General features: G+C 36.5%; 2 protein-coding genes across 3 annotated transcripts; one reads left to right on the forward strand and one right to left on the reverse strand.

The window, feature by feature from the left end:
- The first annotated feature begins 2,155 nt into the window (after positions 1 to 2,155).
- LOC111406059 (60S ribosomal protein L15-like) lies at positions 2,156 to 10,996 on the forward strand. Of its 2 annotated transcripts, none has more exons than XR_002704922.1 (6): positions 2,156 to 2,361; positions 2,488 to 8,615; positions 8,805 to 8,872; positions 9,575 to 9,772; positions 10,109 to 10,369; positions 10,631 to 10,996. XR_002704922.1 is itself a non-coding variant. In XM_023035249.1 (6 exons), exons 1-5 carry the CDS (start codon positions 2,358 to 2,360, stop codon positions 10,352 to 10,354), a joined length of 618 nt encoding a protein of 205 aa, XP_022891017.1. In that variant the 5' UTR covers positions 2,164 to 2,357; the 3' UTR covers positions 10,355 to 10,369; positions 10,631 to 10,996. The 2 variants fall into 2 exon arrangements, 1 of the variants encoding a protein (XP_022891017.1); XM_023035249.1 differs by having other exon boundaries at positions 2,164 to 2,361; positions 2,488 to 2,628; positions 8,844 to 8,872.
- Positions 10,997 to 11,213: 217 nt separating this feature from the next.
- LOC111407031 (QWRF motif-containing protein 7) lies at positions 11,214 to 20,993 on the reverse strand. The gene is made up of 5 exons (XM_023036369.1): positions 20,415 to 20,993; positions 12,579 to 12,815; positions 11,877 to 11,966; positions 11,569 to 11,676; positions 11,214 to 11,437 (listed from the first exon to the last, which is right to left on the reverse strand). Exons 1-5 carry the CDS (start codon positions 20,988 to 20,990, stop codon positions 11,345 to 11,347), a joined length of 1,104 nt encoding a protein of 367 aa, XP_022892137.1. The 5' UTR covers positions 20,991 to 20,993; the 3' UTR covers positions 11,214 to 11,344.
- Between the last annotated feature and the right edge of the window lie 3,668 nt (positions 20,994 to 24,661).

Below are 24,661 nucleotides of genomic sequence, written 5' to 3' on the forward strand. Positions count from 1 at the left end.
ACTACTGTAATTAATTAGTGAATCATTGTCATTACTTATTTGACAATTTTTTATATATGGATAAAATTTGAATAATGTATTCGAATTATGACTATATTATGTTTGTTAATTTGGACTTCTTTGATCTTGATAATTGATAATCTAAATTTACTGAATGTTTGATGTTTATTTTTCTTATTTAGATATATATTACTAACTTATAGATATGGTGCTACTCTGAAAATTTATGAAATCAGTTCGATTTTAGCTTTGTTTCATATCTTTAAAAAAAATCATTTGATTCCATTATATAAAATAAAATAAAATAATCATTGATCCATGATTCGGTCTGATTCTCTTGAAACCAAAATCAAATAAAATCATGTCCACCACTAATAAATTATTCTTTAATGGAAATTGATGTTGAAATTAAAATTTTGAATTTTTGTGCTATATCTGTCACTGGCACAAACAATTTTTTTTTTTTTTTGCATGTTTGGTTTTGTTTAAAATCCTGTTTTGATATAAGTCAAAATCAAACAATCAATATTAACCACATCTTTCATAGATTCCACAACTTTTAAATCACATTTCAAAAACTTCAATCACAATATATTAAAAAATCTAATTTTAATCATCACCAAACATCAATCAAGTTACATATTCCGTTCAAATTAGGGCTGGACATGGCCTGATTCATTCGGTTCTGACGAGAATCGAATCAGACCCGAAATTTTCGGGTATTAGAAAGGAGAATTGCATATCCAAATTTAATTATGAAACTTTCCCAAGTTCTGTACTATAATTAAATTTTTTTAATATTTACAAAGTTACATTAATTCTACTAATGATAATTTAATCTTAGCTTTTACAAAATAATATAGTCCAATCTCATGTATTTTTTGCATCTTTCTTTACTGAGTTCTTTATAATTTTGATTGTTAAAATTATAGGAAGAGGAAGATAGTGAACTCACAATAATCAAGAGAAGCGTTGTCGAACTTCAATTCGATTTTTCCAAAATGATAGAAATAGCACTACGATAAAATAACGGATATGAATAAAACATAGGTCAATTTGATTAAGTTAAGCTTGGACTGAAAATTAGAAATATAAAAATCATATTTTTGGTTTTGAGTTAAATTAACTATTTAGCAAATATATTTAGAAAAAATAAAGTAATTTAGCTTATTTAAAATAAATAAATTTTAAAAAGTAGGAAGATTCGCTTCTTATTCGATTTTTTGGTTCTTAATCTAGAACTAAGAACCGACGAGTTCAATTCAGATACTCATTTAAGTATTTAATTTAAGAAGAATTGCGAGATTCGATTCAAGTCCAATTCAGTTTAGTTCGTTTAGAGAGTTTTGCCTATTACGTGTTGACACACTTGGCTGACCCAATAAGACCCAGGGCCCACCTTTGTCGAACTACTTGGCATAGTGGCCGAGTCCCACAGGCCAACAAAGAATCAGGAACCACTCGAACACGGCCAGTGACGTGGCCCAGATTCTGGAATGCCAAAGTGTTGTGCCTAAGTGGTTTGTTTTTCCGAGGTCGTTCATACGGAGGCCTATCATGCGAAAGTCAAAGCCTTGAAGCACCCCTTGCATCACTTCTCCCCAGAGATCCGGCTTTACACAAGAATCTTCTTTGAATGATTGATGGGACACCCATCATAGAGTGTTAGTGTCTTGTCTTGTCTTGTCTTGTCAGAGTAGAGGCGGCTCCGCAAATTAATAAATGTATAGCAAGCTAGGAGGTCAAACTTGACACCTACAGTTTGACATGTAAATTAGCAAGATGAGGTCACGTGTACTCTCAATTGATGACCACAATCTAACTCGTAACATTATAAATACTCCCCCATGTACCCCATACAAAGCTAATGCAAGATTCAACACAAGAACACGTACAATATTCTTTACATTTTACTCTCTTGCAACGTACACGAATTCATATACGTATTCTTCAAACATCGATTGATAATTATTGTACAATCGTTATGCAAACATCTCGTCAGATTTCGACCGTTTTCGTCCCACACCTTTAAGTCGCTCCCACACCCTTGTTCAGACTGTCCACTTGTCTTAGCGTGCTGGACTAGGATTTCGTGCGATGGTGGGTTTGGTATCTGTTGGAAACATATTTTTAGGTCAACATTGCCCAACTCAAATCATAATAATTAGATAAGTGTCCGTTCATGACTTTCCCACTTTGAATTCCCGGTTTCCCACCCTCTAGTGGCCTACACAGTAAATTATTATAAAACCCGGGCTGCTTGAGTCTTTTCAATAGTCGCAGCATTCTCTTAAAACCCTAATCCAATCTTCTTTGCATTTTCTCAGTCGAAGCTCCATACAACGACATCAGCATCAATGGGTATTCTTTCTACCTGCAAATCCATTTTTCCTTGCTACATCGGACTCATCAACTATATAAACATAAATACATGTATTGTTCTTAAGGAAATTTTTGATGGATTTTAGTTTGGCTTGGAATTTACAGGGGCGTATACTTATGTGTCGGAATTATGGAAGAAGAAGCAGTTTGATGCTATGAGGTTCTTGCTGAGGGTCCACTGCTGGGAGTATCGTCAGCTTCCCGCTGTTGTACGTGTCACTAGACCAACCCGCCCTAACAAGGCCTGTGAAATGGTTAGGCTGAACTTCAACCAAAATCAATAAATATTAACAACAACTTGCAATTAAAGATAACCAGCTGGAATTAACAACCCAAGCTGTGATTGTATTAACAAAATAAGCTTACAGTAAAGGATATAGACGGAGAGATATAGCAGAGAAATTGGGAAAGAAGAAAGGGTACAATTTCTGACAAATGCCAATCTGGTTGCGTTACTTTAGTTCCCTCAGTTAAGTACAGTAAGAGACTTGTTTTATAACAAAAAACGTATTCTTCCATAACAAAATATAAAAACGAAATGGCTTCGCTCCTTTCACCCTTTAATTGCTTAATTTTGTTTGTTTCTTTCCTTCTTCTTTCCCCAGCTAATATCTGGCTTGAAGTGTTCTTCTTCCTCATCACATACGTTCCCCTCAAAATGACCTTGTCTGTAAGGTTGGAAGAGACGAATTTCGTTTTGAATTGCAGCTGCATCTTCCCAAGTGGCCTCATCCCTGTCAAAGCATTTCCACTGAATCAGCCATTGTGTCATTACCTACTAATTTCTCTAGATCATTCTAGTTTCCGTCACCATTTCAGGTTACATGTAGATCATTTCCTGATCTCCGCTCTCTGGTAGTAACAAAATAGGTACCTCATGTTCTCCTATTTTTTTCTTAAGTAAAGATACATGGAATACTGGGTGTATTTTTGAAGTATGGGGTAGGATCAATTCATACACCACTTGGCCAATCCTCCTGATGATTTTGTAAGGTCCATAGTATTTGGTAGCTACCTTTTGATTAGTCCTTCTCATAGCAAAATTTTGCTTGTAAGGATGTAACTTCAAATACACCCAATCACCAACTGCAAACACTCTTTCTACTTTGTGCTGGTCAGCATAGAATTTCATCCTTGCTCGGGCTTGAGCAAGGTGTTCTTTTAGAAGTAGGTCCATTTGATGCCTCTCTTGCACTAGTTCTTCCACTGCTGCCACATTGGTTTGCTAATAAGTTCCCAATGCCAAATGCAGTGGTTTAATACCATATAAGGCTTCAAAGGGGCTCATTTTAATTGTTGTGTGGTAGGTCGTATTATACCACCATTCAGCCAGTGATAACCAGTCAATTCATCTCCTAGGTTGGTGGACTGTTATACACCTTAAATACATTCCCAAACAGTGGTTAAGCCTCTCAGTTTGCCCGTTCATTTGTAGATGATACGTAGAGCTCAGGTACAGGTTGGTTTCCATCATTTTGAAGAGCACCTGCCAAAACCCACTAGTAAAAATCTTGTCCCTGTCTAACATAATACTTTGAGGCATTTCATGGAGCTTATAGATGTTATCAAGGAAGACTTTGGCTACTATGATTGCAGAGAAGGGATGAGATAAGGCTATGAAGTGTCCGTATTTAGTAAATCGGTCCACCACTACCAGGATAACTATTTTCTTTTTTGAAGAGGGCAAGCCTTCAGTAAAATCCATGGATATGTGGCTCCATGAATATTGTGGTTTAGGCAAAGGTTGTAGTAGGCCAGGGTAGGGAACATGTTCTACCTTGCATCTTTGAAAAACATCACACTGAATTATCTTCCGCTTGATATATCTAATCATCCCTGACCAATAAAAGTGTTGCTTAGCCCTGAATACCATAGTAGCCTTCATTTTGGAAAGAATTGATATTTTGAATCAACTTGGCCCTTATCTAACCTCCAGATCCCACATATATCTTGCCTTTAAATCTGAGTAAACCATTGTGATAGGAAAATTCAGAGTCTTCATTGGGTTTTAATCAACAATTACTCAATATGATTTGCAGCCATTGCATCATCTTAGTAGCTACTTATCACTTCCTGTATCCAAATGGGTGTTACATTAGAAATTGCTGCCACTTCCATAGATGATTCTTCTCTCCTGGAAAGAGCATCGGCCACGACATTATCTACCCCTTTCTTTTGTTGAATTTCATAGCTGAGTCCTAGTAGTTTAGTCAACCATTCTTGTTGAATGGATGTAGTTATCCTTTGCTCTAACAAATACTTTAATGACTGATGATTTGTTTTGATGATGAAATGATGTCCCTCCAGATAATGCCTCCACTTCTCCACCGCAGTAACTAATGCCAGAAGTTCCTTCTGATAGATGGACATTCTTAGTTTCTCATTGCAAACTCCTTTGCTGAAGTAGGCAATTGGTCTTCTATATTACATTAAGACAGCTCCCATACCTCCATGGCAAGCATCAGTCTCAATGATGAATGGTTGAGTAAAATCTAGTAAAGCTAAAACTGGGGTCCTACACATTGCTGATTTTAATTTCTGGAAGGCCCTATTTGTCATTTCATCCCATGTGAAATTATCCTTCTTCAGTAAATCCATCTAAGGTCTTGCAAGAACTCCATACCCTTTTACAAACTTTTTGTAGTATCCTGTCAACTTGGGGAACCCCCTTAGTTACTTGATAGAAATGGGAGTTAGCCATTGCTGCATTGCACTAATTTTAGTAGGGTCAGCTGCCATTCCCACTACTGAGATAATGTGACCCAGTTACTCCACTCTAGATTGCCCAAATGAACACTTAGTCCCTTTAGCATATAGTTGTTGCTCCTTCAATACCTCTAGTACTCTAGCTAAGTGATTACAATGGGATATCGAGTCACAGCCATAGACCAATATGTCATCAAAAAAACTGAGATAAACTTCCTCAAATACTCCTTGAAAACTTCATTCATTAAGCATTGGAATGTGGCTGGAGCATTAGTGAGTCCAAAGGGCATGACTTTGAACTCAAATAAGCCATGGTGTGTCTTAAATGTTGTCTTATGTATGTCACTTTCAGCCACTCTAAACTGATGGTTCCTTGCCCTCAGGTTAATTTTGGAAAACCACCTAGCACCTTGTAATTCATCAATTAACTCATCAATTAAAGGCATGGATATTTATCTTTGATGGTAATGCTATTTAGTTGTCTGTAATTCACACAGAACCTCCATGTTCAATCCTTCTTTTTAACCAATAACATCGGGAAGGTATATGGGCTGTTACTTAGCTGGATGATCCCAACCTCTAACATTTCTTTCACCATTTTTGTTTTCTGTATATACGGGCATCTGTAGGGTCTTATTCAGAAAGGTTGAGCTCCTTCCTTCAGTGGAATCTTATGGTCATTGAATCTAGGAGGTAGCATCCCTTTTGGCTCTTCAAATACATCCGAGTACTGTTTGATAATATCATGTATCTCCACAGGAGGTGATTACTTTTCACCTTCTATCACTAATGGATTTGAGCCACGAACCCACTGGTCCATCTTTTCCCTTCCTATCATCAAAATTTCATCCTTTCCCAACTCACTTTTTAGTTCAACTTCCATTCCCTTATAACAAAATTTAATGCTGCTTTGTTCGAAACCAAATATGACTAGGTTAAACTGGCTTAACCAATCTACCCACAACACCATATCACTCCGTCCCAACTTCAGCACCCTCAGCTGGAATTGGCATTCCGTTCCTTGCATGGTCTAATTTAGTGGATTACATGTAGCACTACTGCACAGCTTATCCCCATTGGCTACAGTTACTGTCACAGCTAGAGTGACCTCTACTTTGCATCTCAACTCCCACACTAATTTTTCATCGATGAAATTGTGAGTGCTACCACTATCAATGAGGATAGACACCTTCTTTCTCTTGATTTGTCCTGGAATCCTAATGGTCTTAGATTTCAGACTCCCAGAAAGGGCATTGATAAAAATCTCCATTCTTCCTCTTTTTCATAAATTGCTGATAATTTTTCTTCGTCGTCTACCTTCATCTCTTCCTCATCAATCGGCATAAAATTAAGCATTCTATTCTTGCATATGTGTCTTGGGGTGTACTTCGCATCACACCTAAAATAGAGTCCCAAACTTCTTTTGGTTTGAATGTCGGAAGGGGTAATGGTTCTGAACTTCAATGGATGTGTTTGATTTTTTTGGCTTGGGTCAGTGCTGACGTTAGGTAAATGTTTGGGGTTACTATCAGGAGGTTTTTGGGGGTATATTGGACCATATAAAGGGCTATTTCAAAAGCTTGGGATACAGAAGTTGGTCTAACAATTTTAACCATGGATTTAATTTTTTCCTTTAATCCACCGGTGAATATAGAAATGTAATAGGATTCTGCAAGGTGAGGTAATGAGAGCATAACTTGAGACTTAAGATCCTCAAACAACCCCTGATACTGAGCCACACTTTCCTTCTAACTGATTTTGCTGAAAACTTCGATGATTTCCTCTGCTGTAGATTTAGCAAACCTTCTACAAATCTCGGTTGAGAATAAACTCCAATCAGCCCCAGGGTTACTATTGATGAACCCATGGAACCGCACATCTGCCCTTCCTTTTAGATACATCTCTGCAATTCTGACTCTAACTCCATCCGGCACTTAGTGGATTTGGAAGTATTTTTGTGCCTTCCTCGGCCACTCCCTTGGACCCTCCCCATTGAAATAAGGAAAATCGATCTTGGGTAGCTTCACTTCCAGTCTCCTATTTCCCTTATCCATACTGCTCTCAGATGTTATACCTATTTTTGGTGTGAGTAGCCCTTGTTGGGGAATACACCGATTATGTGCCTATTATATTCATAAAAGCATACCGTTTATTTGCGTGAAATCGAAACGTAATTTTGACTTACCAAAATAAAATTTGAGAAGCAAAACAATAATAGTTACCGAATCTGAATGCATGAATATGGATTTATCTTTTTTCAATTCTTGAACAAAAGTAAGTTATTCTTTGAATTAAACCTCGCAGAACAAACATGTAAATAATGTTAATCAGTTTTTGAAATCAAATCATAATGAAGAGAAATCAGAAAATGAAGGAAGAAAGATGCAAGTGATGAATTTTTGGTCAAGGCAAGTGTTTGATACTTGGTCCTTAAGATGAATTTGCCCCGCATCGGTGCTAACGATTTTTCGACAATCATCTCCCAAGATACAACGACCACCTCAAGCCATAGGAGCACTTCAAATGGCTTTGACTAACGAACTCGAACGAAATTCCCTCTCTACTGTAACAATGATTTTGATGCAAAAGATAATCACTTCTACAAAGTGTTTTATGTAACTTAACATGAAATGAATAATATGGAATTATGGAATTAATTGGAATGACAAATACACATCCAAGGGGTCCTATATATAGAAGATGAAGGGTTATGGGTGAAGGGACACACCCTAAATCCAGCATTTTTCATGGAAAGTTGCAACACTTCATTTCAAACCTACATCCTTCCGAAAAATTGCAATACTTCATTCTTCCAACTTTGGGCCGTAATTTCTCATTCATCTGGAATTGATTTCGAGATTCCAAATATACCACGACGATCTACTCGACAAGTAGAATAACTTGGTCTATTTACTTTTGTAATTTGACCATCGGATCAAGTCCGAACATATGACCGAAGTTGACACGAAATCATACATTTTCATTTTCCCAGTTTTAAACTTAACCAATTTTCGATTAATTTTTGAACCAATTACAACAGCCCTTCCCTGATCGTGGAGTTTCCGAATGATCCTATCTTATCTTTGTCCTTGGGTTCTCCCCTTTGCCCGCTCCATTGTGCCATCATTGCAACCTTCATATTTAGAATTCATCTCACTCATCATTGCCTCCATTCTATCATGTTTATTACATGGATTCTGTCAGGTTTGATCAGACATCCCCACCTTAACACCGACATTTTTAAAAGCTTCTCCAGGGTTTTCCACATCTCTGTCTAATTTCTTCAGATGTTCCTCTACTACCTTGGCCCTAGTATCCATCCCCAGAATTTTTTATATCTCTGATACCACTTGTAATCGTTGGGCTGAACTTCAACCAAAACCGACCAATATTCACCACAACAACTTGCAATTAAAGATAACCAGCTGGAATTAACTACCCAAGCTGTGATTGTATTAACAAAATAAGATTACAGTAAAGGAGAAAGACGGAGGAAAATAGCAGAGAAATTGGGGAAGAAGAAAGAGGTACAATTTTTGACAAATACCAATCTGGCTGCGTTACTTTCGTTCCCTCAGTTAAGTACAGTAGGAGACATGTTTTATAAAAAAAAACTTATTCTTCTATAACAAAATATACAAATGAAACGGCATCGCTCCTTTCACCCTTTAATTGCCAATTAATTCTGTTTGCTTCTTTCCTTTTTCTTTCCCCAGCTGATATCTGGCTTGAAGTGTTCTTCTTCCTCATCACAGCCCACCGCCTCGGATACAAGGCCAAGCAGGTATATGTACCACTTGTGTGTATATGTGTGTGTCTTGTATCTATGTATTTGGTAAGGTTGACCCTGGGCTTTTGGACACCAATTCAGTAGCCTAATAATTGAGAGGCTGTTACATTATGGATCCCATTAGTTTGGTTTACTTTTTGTTGATTTAATCTATTAAAATGGGGTTATCATATCTTTGAAATTCCACTGAAATATTTATTTAGTTCAAAAATTGGAAGTTTGATTATGTTTCAATTGAAATTTTTTCACAGCTATGCTATTCCAGGGGTGCCTTTGAATTTTATTCTAACATGCTACTGTTAGTTATGCTGAAATCTGTTTTTGATTAACTTTTTGGTGGTTTCATTTAGCAGCATCATAAAAAGTTATTACTTCCACTTGAAATAGTTTGATCGATCATACATATAGAATTAAGCATTACTTTTGACCATGCAATTTGTTCGTCAATGATGTTTATTTGTTTGACTAATTTTGAGTGTACAATATATTGATATGATTTCTGTGCAAGTCATTTTTTTTTTAATGTTATAATGAACGTATTTTTTCTTTCTTGTAATCCCTCGATAAATGCATTTTCATTTACCTACATTACCCTGTAAAATTTTGCACTTAGCAGTGTTCTTTGTATGGCTTGATTTCTCTTGCTTTTGCTTTATCACCTTTCATATTAAGTAACTGAGGGTTTTAATTTTTCAGGGATATGTTATCTACCGTGTACATGTGAGACGTGGAGGAAGGAAGAGACCAGTTCCCAAGGGTATTGTGTACAGTAAGCCCACCAACCAGGGTGTTACTCAACTGAAATTCCAACGCAGTAAGCGCTCTGTTGCAGAGGAACGTGCTGGAAGGAAACTGAGTGGTCTTAGGGTTCTGAACTCTTACTGGATCGACGAGGTTTGTTTGATAAGTGTTTATTCTTCCACAGCCCAAGAATTGTTCTTGTAGAAATGTTTGTTTCCTGCCTTTGAATGGACTAGTACTCTAGTGCATTTGCAACCTAGGAGAGTAAGATGATAGTACTTCTGAAAAATGTATACCAATCAATTTTTGTCTCAAATGAATAATCAACAATAATATGTTAATCCTGATTGCCTGTTTAAAAACACTCGTGAAGATGAAGGGGAAAATTAATTTCGTCACATTAACTTCTAGTTGGAGATTATTTGTAGTTGATGCAACATTGGTGGACCTTATGTTTGAGTGAAGTTCATAACTCTATGTGCTATACAGGATTCAACTTACAAGTACTCTGAAGTTATGTTGGTGGACACAGCCCATGCTGCTGTCCGTAATGACCCAAGGATCAACTGGATCTGCAATGCTGTCCACAAACACAGGGAACTTCGTGGTCTTACCTCTGCTGGAAAGAAATACAGGGGTCTTCGTGGAAAAGGGCAGTTGAACCACAAAGCAAGACCTTCAAGAAGGGCTTCCTGGAAGAAGAACCAGACACTTTCCCTTCGGCGCTACCGTTGAAAATGATATTTTTGAGTATGTTTATGATTTTCTTCTCTCTGGTTTCCCCTATTGTAGGATTCTTTATCATCTTGGGCAAAAGTTTCAAGTTACTTTTGCCAAACATGTTTATCTTTTTGGAACTCATGCTATTAAATTTTATATGCTTTTGCAACCATGAATTTTATTATATTATGACTATTTTATCAATGGATTTGCTGGGAATTTGCGTATCTATCTTGGAAAGCTGTGTTGTCACATCTTAATTTCTATTTTTTTTTTTTTTTTTATGCCCAGGTGTCCACCTTACAGCGACTAATCATGGGATCTATGATCCAATCCCTCTTCACATAGACCAGGTAAACCATTGTGTCTCAACTTGCATTAGTAGTCGAGTTTTAAAGCGAGTGAACAAGTTTACGAGAGTTTTAACAGATGTGGAGCTTCAAACTTTTATATATCAGAATATGGTTACTCCTAACGAATTCAGCTGCAGAATTGCGTTACTGGAATTTATTTTACTCGAAAAAGAATGAAATTTGGCTATGGAAATGGCACGTCATGTGACATGCCTTTGTAATTTCATATATTCGAGTGTCCCAACAAGAAATCAAATTTTGTTAGTACCAAGTCCTGGTTTGGTACTCATTAAATTACATTTCATTTTTTTTTCTCCTATTTCTAACTGCACAATCTTTCATAAAATAATATTACATGTAAATCGAAAACTTTTCCTTCAATTTAGCCCTCATTTGGTCCCATTTTTTGGAAATAAAAATTAATGGAATATTATTTTTTTGAAAAATGAGTGTTTGAAAAAGAAGAAAAAGTTTTTGGTTTACGTGTAATATTATTTTATGAAAGATTGTATGATTGAGAATAAAAAAGAGAAAAATTGAATGTAATGGAATTTAAAGTAACGGGATTCAAACTAGCGCTTAGAGTCAACTGACTTCATAATTGTTTTTCTTTTGTGCCTTTTGATACATGACTAAGTCTACTGAAAATTTCTTAGTTTTTGTCCATACAAGTTGGATGGGTATATGGTTCCTTCACTTCTTTGCCCATTTGAATGAAATTCACTCTCAAACTGTTCTCTTTTACCTGCATGTGATTATACAGATAATCAAATTACTAGCTTATAGCTAAGAGATTAAAAAAAAAAATGTGCCAAATATTTGTAAATTCCTATAATTATAAAATATTAGCGACTTTTACCAAAGTTAGAATTTTACCTCTAGATTTGTAACTATTGCAATACTCTTTTTCAATTGCTCGAAGTATTGTTCGTGTTGCTTTAGCATGATCATAAGCTCCACCAACACATAGCTCGCGGTCTCAATCTTTAGCACACAAAGTTGAAGATTAACCCATCTTTAAGAACGAACTTCGTATATGACTAATTTAATAGTTCTATTTGACCCTTTTTTAGTACATAATATTTCATAATCATCAATTTGCATTAAATATTTGAAGATCATATTGAATTTGGAGATAAATGAAGATACAAAATATAATTGACTCACAAAAAAATTGATTCTACCTGCCTATGCATGTCCACGATCATTGCTTCTATGTTGTCCATAACTCCAGTGGCAGTCGATATGGCATCATAGAATGTCATTACTTGCGCCTGTACATATAAAATTAAAGAAGTTCGCATGTGAATTTCATATTTGGTTTTAATAGAGTTGTGGATAGAGATATAAAGTAAATTATATTGTAATGGTGACGTTATTTGTCAAAAAGTTAGCTAAAAGTCACGTCATTGCATTTCAGTTTAGGTTGTATTAATATTTGTGACTCTATCTTAAAAAGTAAACTTTATTAAAAGTAGTGTATAATTTTTCATAAGTTAGTATATGTTTTCATATTATTCGATGTGGGGATAAAATTCCTAATTAACATGCCACCGTAAGATTTGACTCATTTGAACAGATCAATTTTGAAATTCATGTTAATTTTTTTTAGTCTTAATTGGATCGAATTACTCGTTAGAGCTTAATAGACTCTGATAATATATTAAGATTTGAGATTTCATCTTAAAAGGTCAACATTATTAAGATGAGTAATCCAATTTCTTGTAAGTTGGTCTATGTTTTCATTTTTACTCGATATGGAATTTTATCCCTTCACAAGTTGTATGTCTCTCTTCTAAATTATATAAATCTATTTTCGCCATTAGTTAATCGACTAAGGTTCAAGGAAGTTTTAAGGAAAATAATGAAAAATAGGAAATTTATACCTCAGCGCCATCAACTAAAGGTAGACACACTGATATAGCTGAGAGTTTTCTAGCCACTCTGCCAACAGCTTCACAATTTTTGGCTTCAATTCTTGACCATTCTGTCAGGAACTTCATTTGGGATTTCATTATCTCATACAATTTGATTTGGTGTTTCAGCTTTAAAACTTGGTTTCTCTTCTCTACGATCATATTTCTCGTCAAGGATATTCTTAACCAAGCATTCACAATCTTCTTCTGTATTAAAGAAAGAAACCAAAAATGTTAAAAACAAATGTAACACTTGTTGCTAATTAAAATTGGTACTCGATATTTAGCTTTAACTTGTCTTCATATCAATCTAAGTTGGAAAAAAACAAAAAACAAAAGCTAGCCAGTTCCATAGAACAATGTATCACGGACCTAGTTTCGTTACGCCCGAACAACTAGAACTGTGTGGCCTTAACGTTCGACAATTCCCGTCCCTCATGAGAAAACGTTATGTCAGTCTTTCCACGCTTACAAATAATTTAACCAATGAGGCTAAATTATAACCACTTTGAGAAGTGAATTCTGAAGTAAGGAATATATGGAAAATAAGTAAGGTTGGAAAAACTTTCTTTGTATAAATAAAAGGAAAAACTTTATAATCTCTCTAATGAATAAAATTCACTTCACTCTATATGATTTACAAGTCTTCCATCTCTATTTATAGGCAAAAACCTTGCAGGTTGCTTTCATACCAATGACCAAGATTAATTGGATCCAAAGGCCCTCATTAAAGGCAAGTTGCCTTAAACTTCCTTTGACCAAAATGCATTTTACTTTACAACTCACGCTTAGTTGTTATTAAGTAGACATTCTCTACCATTTTCCTTGCAAGTGGATATGTCTTTTTCATAGTGCCAACTCGAATTTAGCTTGTATCTTGATATTATCTTTACCAAATCAATCTTAACTTGCATTTTGATAATATCTTGCAAGTGGCACAAGTGGACAAGTTGTGCAAGTTGCTCACTTGCATCTCCAAAAATATCTGGTTCCAGGTCCATATATTTTTCCTTCCAAAATGGCTGGTTCAGAACTTGGAAAAACCACATTAACGTGCTAGAAAACTGCCTAATTCAGGCAGCCTGCGTTCTGCCAAATAGGCTGCCTGCATCCCCAGCCTGAGTCTACTTGTGTCCCCTACTGAATCTGCATGCATCCCCTACTACAAGATGTTCCGCCTTGCTGAAGCGCGTTACCCGCGTTGTTTTACGGCCGCTACCGAGATGGATTGGTCGCGACCGTGTGGGGCATAAGTCACTACCCCCACCGAATCTAGTGATGCCTTCGTCGCTGTGTAGTTGCGCAGCTTGAACTCAAATTGCCATAGATCTCCTTCATTTTACCAAGTAGCTTCGGACTCGGGCAATCCCTTCCATTTGATTGAGTATTGAGTGCAAGGGGGAACACATCTCCATCTTACCACTCGATCCGCCAAAATAGATTCAACATCTTTCTCAAAAGGTTTTGTGACAAAAGGAAGCACCCTTTTTGATTTGTTTCTCCCCAGATCCTCCAAATCCGGCCTATATGGCTTCAACATGCTTACATGAAAAATCGGGTAGATCTTTAAAGTGTTTGGAAGACCTAGCCAGTGGGAAACTCTTCCAACATTAGCTATGAATGGAAATGGACCTTCATACTTTCTAACCAAGCCTTTATGAACTTTGCGATAGGCTTTGAATTGTTGAGGCAACACTTTCACAAGTACTTGATCTCCAATGTTGAACTCCAATGGTCTCCGTCCCTTATTGGTCCATTTCTTCAGTCTTTTCCGGGCTTTCTCCAAGCAAGATCTAGCTAAGTCCGCATGATCTCCCAATGACTTAGCCATTTTTATTGCTCCGGGACTTCAACTTGAATCACCAAACTTAGGCAAAGTGTAGGGTGTTGCAGGTTGTCACCTTGTTGCAAACTCAAATGGACTATATCCCATGGATTCTCTTTTTTGTAAGTTGTAGGAAAATTGAGCTATGTCCATCAACTTTGCCCAATCTCGCTGATTAGCACTAACAAAGTGCTGAAGATAACATTCCAACAATGCATTCACCCGTTTTGTCTGTCCATCCGTCGAAGTACAAATCCGATCTGAGTTTAAATAACTCCGTCCACAATTTTCCAGTGAAACGAGGATCCCGATCACTAACAATATGTTTAGGCAATCCCCAATAATTCACAACATGCTTGAAAAATAACCTTGTCGTCTCCTCCACAGTGCAATCCTTAGGGATTGGAATGAAAGTAGCATACTTGGAAAACCGATCAACAACAACAATTATTGATCCGAACCTTTCAGATTTTGGCAAGCTACTAATGAAATCCATGGTGATCACATCCCATAGTTGATCCGGAACAGGAAGAGGATCAAGAAGTCCCATCGGTAATTTATTCTCCACTTTGCCACAAGACATGTTTGGACTTATGTCTCCACTTGTCACGCATTTGCGGCCAAGAATATGCTCATTCAATCAAAGCCAATGTTCGGTCTATCCCGGGATGTCCATCCCATTTAGTGTCATGACATTCCCGAATCACGTCACGCCGCAAATTTTTCCACTTAGGCACAAATACCAGTTTGCCCAGTGGTGTATAGCAACCCGTTGTCAATCCAAAATCGCCTTATCTTGCCTTCTCAGGTGGCTTGCATCAATGTTTTCCCCATGGGATCATGCTCCAATCCTTGTTTAATTTCCTACAACAAGGTGTACGTGGCTTAGCTAATTGCCGCAAGTTCCGCCTTCCGACTAAGTGCATCCACTACTACATTCACCTTCCCAGGTTTGTATTCCATCACATAATCAAACTCCGCCAAGAAATCTTGTCATCTAGCTTGCTTCAAGCTTAACTTCTTTTGGGATTGGAAGTAACTTATAGCCACGTTGTTCGTCTTAATCACAAAACGGGAAGCCAAAAGATAATGACGTCATACCAGTAGACAATGTACAATTGCCGTCATTTCTTTTTCTTGCACCGTGTAACGTCGCTCTGTGTAGTTCAACTTGCGGTACTCGAAGGAAATAGGATGACTTTCTTGCATGAGCATACCTCCAATAGCGAAATTCGTTTGAACTTCAAAACTTTTGCTGAAATCTGGCAAGGCCAACACCAGCTCCGACATGACCGTCGCCTTTAAATCATCAAAGGCTCTTTGACATTTCACGGTCCAATCCCATCCTTGAGACTTTTTGAGCAAGTCCGTCAATGAGGCCGCTCTAGATGAGTAGCCATTAATGAAATGCCGATAATAATTCACTAATTCAAGGAAAGACCACAACTCCATTCACCTTAGTAGGTGGCTCCCATTCATTGATTGCTTTTACTTTAGCTCCATCCATTTTCAAGTGACCATGCCTGATGATATGTCCCAAGATATTCACCTCTTCTTCGGCAAATGAACATTTTTCCTTCTTGATGTACAATTCATTTTCCTGCAACACTTGGAAAATTATTTTCAAGTACTCAATATGTTCCTCGAATGTATTGCTATAGATGACAATATCATCAAGATAAACCACCACGAAATTATCCAAGTATGGATTAAATATCTTGTTCATCAAAGTGCAAAAGGTGGCCAATGCATTGGTTAAACCGAATGCCATGACAAACCATTCATAGGAACCATAGCAAGTAATGCAAGTAGTTTTAGGCCCATCTCCCTCCGCAATTCAAACTTGATAATAGCCTTTTTGCAAATTAACCTTGGTGTAAAATTTAGCGCTACCAAGTCGATCAAATAAATCCATAATCAATGGAATAGGATACTTGTTTTTCACAGTCACCTTTTTAGTGCCCGGTAATCAACACACATCCTTAATGTCCCATCCTGCTTCTTTTGGAATAACATCGGGGTGCCATGAGGAGCTTTGGATGGTCTCTAATCCTTCACGTCTCAACAAGCTCCGTAAGTTATTTTCAAAGCTCCTCCAACTCTGGAGGTACCACGCGATAGAGTGCCATGGCCAAGGGTTTGGCACTAGGCTCCAACTCAATGTGATGATCAACTTCCCTCCTAGGTGGAAGTTTCCTTGGCAACTCCTTGGGCATGACGTCCTTATTTTCCTCAAGGACTTTTGCAATAACATCCGGCAAATCATCATTATTAGTGGTGACTTTGGTCGCAATCGACAATTGAGCAATGAATGTTGGCTCAACCTTCTTCCATCCTTTCGCTAATTGCATAGCCGAAAGTTGTCCCGCTACCGTCCCCATGGAAATGGTAGGAACTATGCATTATGATCCTTTCTCCAAAATGCACATAGAACCAAAGAAAGTCATAGGAATTGCATTAACTTTTCTCAAGAAATCCAAGCCCAATACTAGCTTGAAATCATCCATTGGTGCAACAGAAATATCAACGGGTCCATGCCATGAACCCAACCGTAGTTTCCCTCCTCAAACTATGCCTGCCAATGGCCTCATGGTTGCATTCACCATCTTCAATAATCCATCTCCATGGTGAATATTCAAGCCTAGCCTTCGTGCTTCATCCTCTATGATAAAATTGTTTGTGGCTCCGGTATCAACTATCAACTATTGCCCATGTTTGTCGTCCATTAATTTCAGCAAGTACGAATATTAATCATTTTTCTTCATTCACTCCCGGAACGGTTTTGACATTCAAAGCATTGAAAAGTTGCAATGAACCCATGTTACTTGCCCCTTCCTCTTTGCCATGGAAATCCTTCGGTTGAGTCTCCATAATTGATGCCAAGGATCCAAGTTTAGGGCAATCTCGCATGAGATATGGCCCTTTACAAATGAAGCAACCAAAATTACCCCTCTTTTTGTCATCATACTCCTTTCGCCAAGTAGTTGGTTTGTTGCCACCGGGTTTGTAATCAACTTTGGAATTTGGCCTCCAATCCGGCTTACTCCGTTGTTTATCTTTTAGCACATCACCTCCGCCTTTGATAAAATTCCCTTTAGTTGGTTTGAAAGTCCTTGCTTGCAACTTCGTATTCCTTTGGAACTTCATCAAAGATTCGTTAATCGCAATTGCCTCATCTATATTTTTGACCCCGCGGCGTTGTAATTCTTGTCGCACCCATGTTGTACATCCATCCATGAAATAGAATAGCAAGACATCCTTCGGCATGCTCGGGATTTGAAGCATAAGGGTCGTGAACTCTTTGACATAGCTACGAATGGTCTCTTTTTGTTTCAATTCCCTTAATTTCTTGCGGGCTTCATACACAACGTTCTCCGGGTAAAATTGCCTTTTTAGCTCCCTTTTGAAATCGTTCCAAATATCAATTTTGCAAGCTCCATTATCAACATTGGCATGCTTACGACGCCACCAAAGAGATGTGGTGTCCGTAAGATACATAGAAGCGGTCCGGACTTTCATGGCTTCATCAACAAGATTTACGCCTTTAAAGTAGACTTCCATTTGCCATAGGAAATTTTCCACATCTTTGACATCCCGTTGCCCATCATAATGTTTAGGCTTCGGGTATTCAATCCTCGGGGCAACAATAGTTGAAGCGGCACCTCCGTTTGTACCGGCAGTGGATTGCTTGTATTGTTCAAGCTCTTTGCTCATTCTCTCCGTCATCACAACCAATTAGTTAACTTGGCCATGCAGACGGAAACAACATCCAAGACTTTGGTTTGGAGATGACCAAACTCATCTGTCCCTGCGGCTTGTCCGACTACCATAGCTTGAACATCATCTTTCATTATTTGGACATCATTTTCCAACGATGCTTGTGTGTCCATCACCTCTTGGACATTGATTTGTAGAGTTTTTAACTTTCCAATGGCGTGTCTCTCCAATGCCTTGAAGGAGCTTTCAAGATATTCGACCCGATCACCCATATTTGTGATGATTTGGTCAAGTTTACCCTCCATGGTGGTGGCTTTTCTCGTCTTAGTTCTGCCTTGAGTTTTCCTTGCTTCAGCTGTGACAGCACCTCGACCCTTTTCTTCAATCTCAATATTAATAGTTTGTTGAGAATCCGCCATTATAACGGCCTACCAACGAGGCTATGATACCACTTCTGACGGACCTAGTTTCGTTATACAGCCTTAACGTTTAGCAATTTACGTCTCTCATGAGAAAATGTTAAGTCAGCCTTTTCACGCTCACAAATAATTTAACCAAAGAGGCTAAATTATAACTACTTTGAAAAGTGAATTCTGAAGTAAGGAATCTATGAAAAATAAGTAATATTGGGGAAACTTTCTTTATATAAATGAAAGGGAAAACTTTACAATCTCTCTAATGAATAAAACTCACTTCACTCTATATGATTTACAAATGAGACTTCCGTCTCTATTTATAGGCAAAAACATTGCAAGTTGCCTTCAAATCAATGGCCAAGATTAATTGGATCCAAGGGCGCTCATTGGAGGCAAGTTGTCTTAAACCTCCTTTGATCAAGTTGCATTCTACTTTACAACTCATGCTTAGTTGTCATCAAGTGGACATTCTCTACCATTTTCCTAAGTGGATATGTCCTTTTCATAGTGCCAACTCGTACTTAGCTTGCATCTTGATATTATGTTTACCAACTCGATCTTAGCTTGCATCTTGATAATATCTTGCAAGTGACACACGTGAAAAAGTTGTGCAAGTTGCTCACTTGCATTTCCAAAAACTTTCGGCTACAGGTTCATGTATTTTCCTTTCAAAATGGCTGGTTCGGGACTTAGAAAAGCCTCATTAATGTGCTGGAAAACTGCCCGCGTTAGGCAGCCTGTGTTCTGCCAAACAGGCTCCTACGTCCCCAGCCTGAGCCTGCCTGTGTCCCCTGCTGAATCTGCCTACATCCTCTACCGCAAGTTGTTTCGTCCTGCTGAAGCGCATTACCTGCGCTATTTTACGATTGCTACTGGGACGGATTGGTCGCTACCGTGTGGAGCGTAAGTAATGGCACATAATGATTTAACTATTTTTAAAATAATTTATCACGTTGAAAGAATTAACTTGAAACTATAATAAAATGTTGAGGTCCAATTTTTGAGCCGTATAATAACTATATAAATATATGTTGTCAACTATTAATGAAATTTTGCATGTATCAAGAATTCAATGATAAAATGAATCTTGAAATTACATAATATTAGGGGTGGACGAAATTACCAAACCGAACTAAATCATCATGTTTAAATTTTGAAACAGCTCCATCCATTTTTTTGTTCCAGTACCCGGAATTGAAAATCCAAGATGACAAGAATTTTGTTCATCTTTAACAATCAAGCTACCTTACCAAGCACCCTCCCTGATAGGGCACTCAAATTAGGTGGGAGTGCACATCTTTTGGGTACTTTTTATTCAAGTGGGTCTTATGCGGGCTCTACACGAATGTGAGTGTATTTCAATCAACATGTCAAATATATTCTAACAGATTTATTCTATCTTTAAATCAAAGATGCTTGGTGTACAGCTCTAAAGCTGTACACCCCTTACAGCCCCCTCAAAATGAGGGGGCCCACAATTATTTTAATCAGGTAGGCCCCCTCTACATATAAGGGGCTATACACCATGATGTAAAACCATGGTGTACAAACATCATTTTCCATCTTTAAATAGTGAAGTTGGTGCAGTGCATAAAGTACATTGAAGAACACATATATACCAAATCCACTCTTATATTTTGGAGAAGAATTAACTGATCTCAGAATGAATTTTTCAATATTAACTGTAGGAACATTTCAAAAATTAAAATAAATTTTTAATTATGGAACTGAACAGTTCGATTTGATTCATAATTACATTTGAAACCAATAGTTCCGATTATGCAGTACGATCTAATTGTTTTGAACATGGTGATGCTAATGCTATTCATATAATAGATATGAGAGTACCTGTGCAAGTCTCTTGACAGCCGCCATTGATGTCTCAGCTCGAGCATTGGCAAATCTCCACTGTAAAAGCCTATTATGCATCACACGAAACCGATGGTATTCTTCTTCTAACACGGTACAAACTTTCTTCTGCCTAAAGAACTTCAAAACTGCACTCATACCGCCTCCTCCTCTGCCACCACCACCGCCTTTCGGGTCCCACTTCAACGTCTCCAAACTGGGAGGTTTCAGCACCGGCACCGGCAACGGAGAAGATCTCCCAGGAGATAATGCCCATGCAGAAGGAGAAGTAGAGGCTGATCGCGTTCTTCTTGGCACCTTCGGTTTGCTCTTACTGCGTGGCAAAAACCTAACAAAACCGGCGGCGGCAGAGTCTGTAATTTCTTCCGTTTTCTTTTGTGGTTTTTTGCTTGTTAAAGGATTTTGATCTTTTTCTTCACGCTTTAGGCCATTTCTTGATTTTGTACGAATTTCTTGGAGTGATGACACGGCGGCGCTTCCAGTTTGGCAGCGGGTCAGACGATGCGAGCGGGGGATTATGGCTTGTTGGGGCCTGCGCGATTGTGGGGACTCCATGTTTTCTTTGGCTAAAACACGACATAAATGTACGTGTGTGTGTGTGTTTGTGTATATATATATATATATATATATATATATTAGAACAATAGAACTGGTTGGTATACCACTTGACCTACTGTGGCCTCTGATGGCGTATTAAGAAGTCGAGAGCACGTTAATGAATTCAAGGTGGTATCCACGACTGAATAATAGGTTAGGATTATTAGTATTTTGTACAATTTTGGACCGTCGTAGTTAGGTATGAAGCTATTATGAAAACATTCTTAAATTTTCTAACTGTATTTCCAATCTTTTTTTAAGTTAGACGTGATTGTTAGATTGGGCAAAACCAAATCACAATTGCGTTCTTCTTGACAAACCATTATAAATTATAACATAAACAAGTAGTAGCAACAAACTCTATGATTAAATTCTAACAGTTAAAAATAAGAATAATGTTACTTGCAGTCACTCACTATTGTAATCATCGTACGTGATATACATATGTCGGTTAGTGATTTAATATATAAGGCAAGAAAAAACTACTACATTAATACATCAAATTATAAACTGTTATGTAGGATGTCATGTAGAATGACTATCACAATAAGTGACTATAAATAGCATTACTCTAAAAATAACGATATTTAGCCCATGTTTGTCTTCATTTTTTCGCAAATTCATTTTCACATGTAAATTCGAAACTTTATATTGTTTTTAAATCACATATTTTCCAAAAAAACATTATTTCAAAAATCATTTTCCTCCAAAATCTCTTTAAAAGGGAGGATAAACAAAGGTTTAACTTCACGATTCTTAGCATTAGTTTCTTTATAGTTGGGTGACACATTGTCCAATAAATTTATAATGCATGTAAGGCTGGGCAAAATGTCTGAACCGAACCGAACCGAAATCGAATCGAATCGAACAAAATCGTATGGTTTTTCTTAAGTTAAATACCCGAATGGGTATCTAAATCGAGAACCGACGGGTTTGATTCGATTCTCAATTCGAGATCAAGAGCCGAATCTCTTTAAATTTTTTAATTTTTTTATATTGGAGAAATCAAATTATCTTTATTTTTTCTAAATAAATTAGAAAATTAACTAATTAAGTAATTAATGTTCCAATTTTTAGTTTATTTATGTCTCTTAATTGTATTTTTTTCAAAATTTTTTTGTAGAGTTTCTTAGTAGTAAGTATGGTAAGTCAAACAATTAATAGCTAATTCAAATGGTTGATAAGTATTAGCAATACTTTAAAATATTTTTTTTTATGACTTCTAATTTATATTTCATTTTTCATGTAGACTTAAAGGTTTGAAGCAAAGGAACCATCGAATGGATCATTGAAGTTTAGTATTAGTATCTACTTTTTGGTATTTGTATGCATTGGTAAATTAATCTTGTTGGGCAACTGGTTATTTATTTGTTATTAAATTAAACTATGTTAGTTTGAAAAACTACGGTGGAATGTGTCATTAATTGTATTTATGTAGTATTGTTATAAATGTTAAAAAATTTAATTATAATACGGAACCGAACCAGATTGAACCGAATCGAACCGAATGGAATTGAACCCGAACGGTTCCATAATTATTTTTAAACTCGATGGTTCAATTTACTAAATACCTGAAAATTTTTGGTTCGGTTCGATTCTTTTTAAAACCGAACCGAACCGACCCACCGACCCACGTCCAGGCCTAAATGCACTTCTATACGTTGAACATTTATGATAATTTATGGTAATGACACTACCAACGCATAAATGGGTACTAAGCACAAATGAAATTGCCCACATCTTCGAACTTTACACCTACCTGTGACTTAAATTGAAAAAAGATGTTAAAGCATGATCAGGGGTGGCCCTGTAGTCCTGCGAGAGGCGCGGCCACACGGTGCCCTAAATATATAGGGGCACCATACGCATATAATGTGTTACAATATATTTTGTTGATTTGAAGATTTTTTTCAGAATTAATTTTTTTATAAAGCTAAAGGGATAAAAATTTATGAGAAAAAATATTGTCCAACCCATAGTAGCCCATTTAAAAACCATGTTCGATTAAAAAAAAAAAAACAATATGGAAAATATTGATATACACAACATTAAAAAAAAATGTAAATAGACTATAATCAATAAACAAGCAAAAAAAAAAAAAAAAATTTGATATATAAAAATATTAATTTGTTCATGTTTCCTAAAAGTTACAAATACTTTTCTCTTTTTATAATCTCAAAGTCAAATATTAATTTTAATCAATATTTACAAGCATTCCTCATTTTATTATTCATATATTTCATGTGATATATTCTTATTCTTTTTAACTTACAAATTATTACAGATGGACAAGAACATTATAATTGTAAGTTTTCTCGATATTCTTCTCAATCCTTCAACAATTACGTTCAATCCTTCACACAATCAACCTTACAAAAATATTTCGAGAAAGTCAAAGAATAAGTCCACCATGTACGCAATTAAAAAAAAAAAATCGTCATTCTAAGTTGTTAATTTTTCCAATATTCACCTCAATTTTCCAGTCAAAATGTTATAATAACACAAAAAGTAACTAGAAATAAGCTAACTTGCTGATTTTAATAGATTGCGACATGCGAATTGGTGTCGAATTTCAGTTTTTTTATTAATGTTTTCGGTTTATGATTTATAGCATGAACAATGCTACACAAAAAGGCTGAAAAACAGGTTAAATCTGGAGTGCACACGTTTCAACACATGATTAAACTGTTTGAAAAATATAAATAACAAACACCCAATTTTGTGTAGTTAAGTTAGTCTGTATTTTCTCCGCCTCTAAACCTTGACAAACATCACTACTCTAATAGCATATTATGTCCGAATGTTGGGTATTGAGGGTATAGTCGTTCTCTCTCTCTTAAAGGGTCGCCTACATTTTGGAAAATGAAGTGATTTTTTAAATCTTGATAACTTATCAGCTATTTGAGTCAACCTTGGAAAGAAATTAACTAAGGAGAATCAAGGATATTAGCCAATTATAGGGATGGCAATGGAGTAGGTATAGGCGATCGGCCATTTTCATCCTTCATCTCGTTTTTTTTTTTGAATTTATTTCATTATTTGCTTTTATTATTATTATTATTATATATGTTTAGTTAGTCAATATTATTTTTTTAAAACAATATGTTGAGAACAACTCATGTTCTCTTTAAAAATGATGATATATATATATATTTTTTTTTTTGATAAAAAAAATAAATTTGAAATTAACTTTAAATGGGCCAAATAATGGAGTGGGGACCATGTTTCCCATACCTGCTTCCGGGCAACGACCCCATTCCGTCAATTTGATACGGGGTTTGTGGTATCGAGTTGAACATGTATTTTTGCCATTCCTAGACAATGATAAATTATTAAAAGTTCATGAAAGTATTGTTTCCTTTATATTTTATATCTAGGGGACACGACGTGAAGTCTCTTATTAAAACAAAAGTAACAATATAAACAAGCCTGCCTTAATACGGATGTCAATCTTATATATAATGATTGTAATTGTGAATAATATATTTATTATATTTTTCTTATGTAGTAATTTTACATTGGGAATTGCACTGTGTACAGAGCAATTTCCTATAGAATCCTTACCGACCCCTCACTATAAGGGTCGATCCCACATAAAAAAATAATAATAATAAAAATAAAAAAAAACG

This window comes from Olea europaea, chromosome 12, assembly GCF_002742605.1.
Source record: "Olea europaea var. sylvestris chromosome 12, O_europaea_v1, whole genome shotgun sequence".
NCBI lineage: Eukaryota > Viridiplantae > Streptophyta > Magnoliopsida > Lamiales > Oleaceae > Olea > Olea europaea.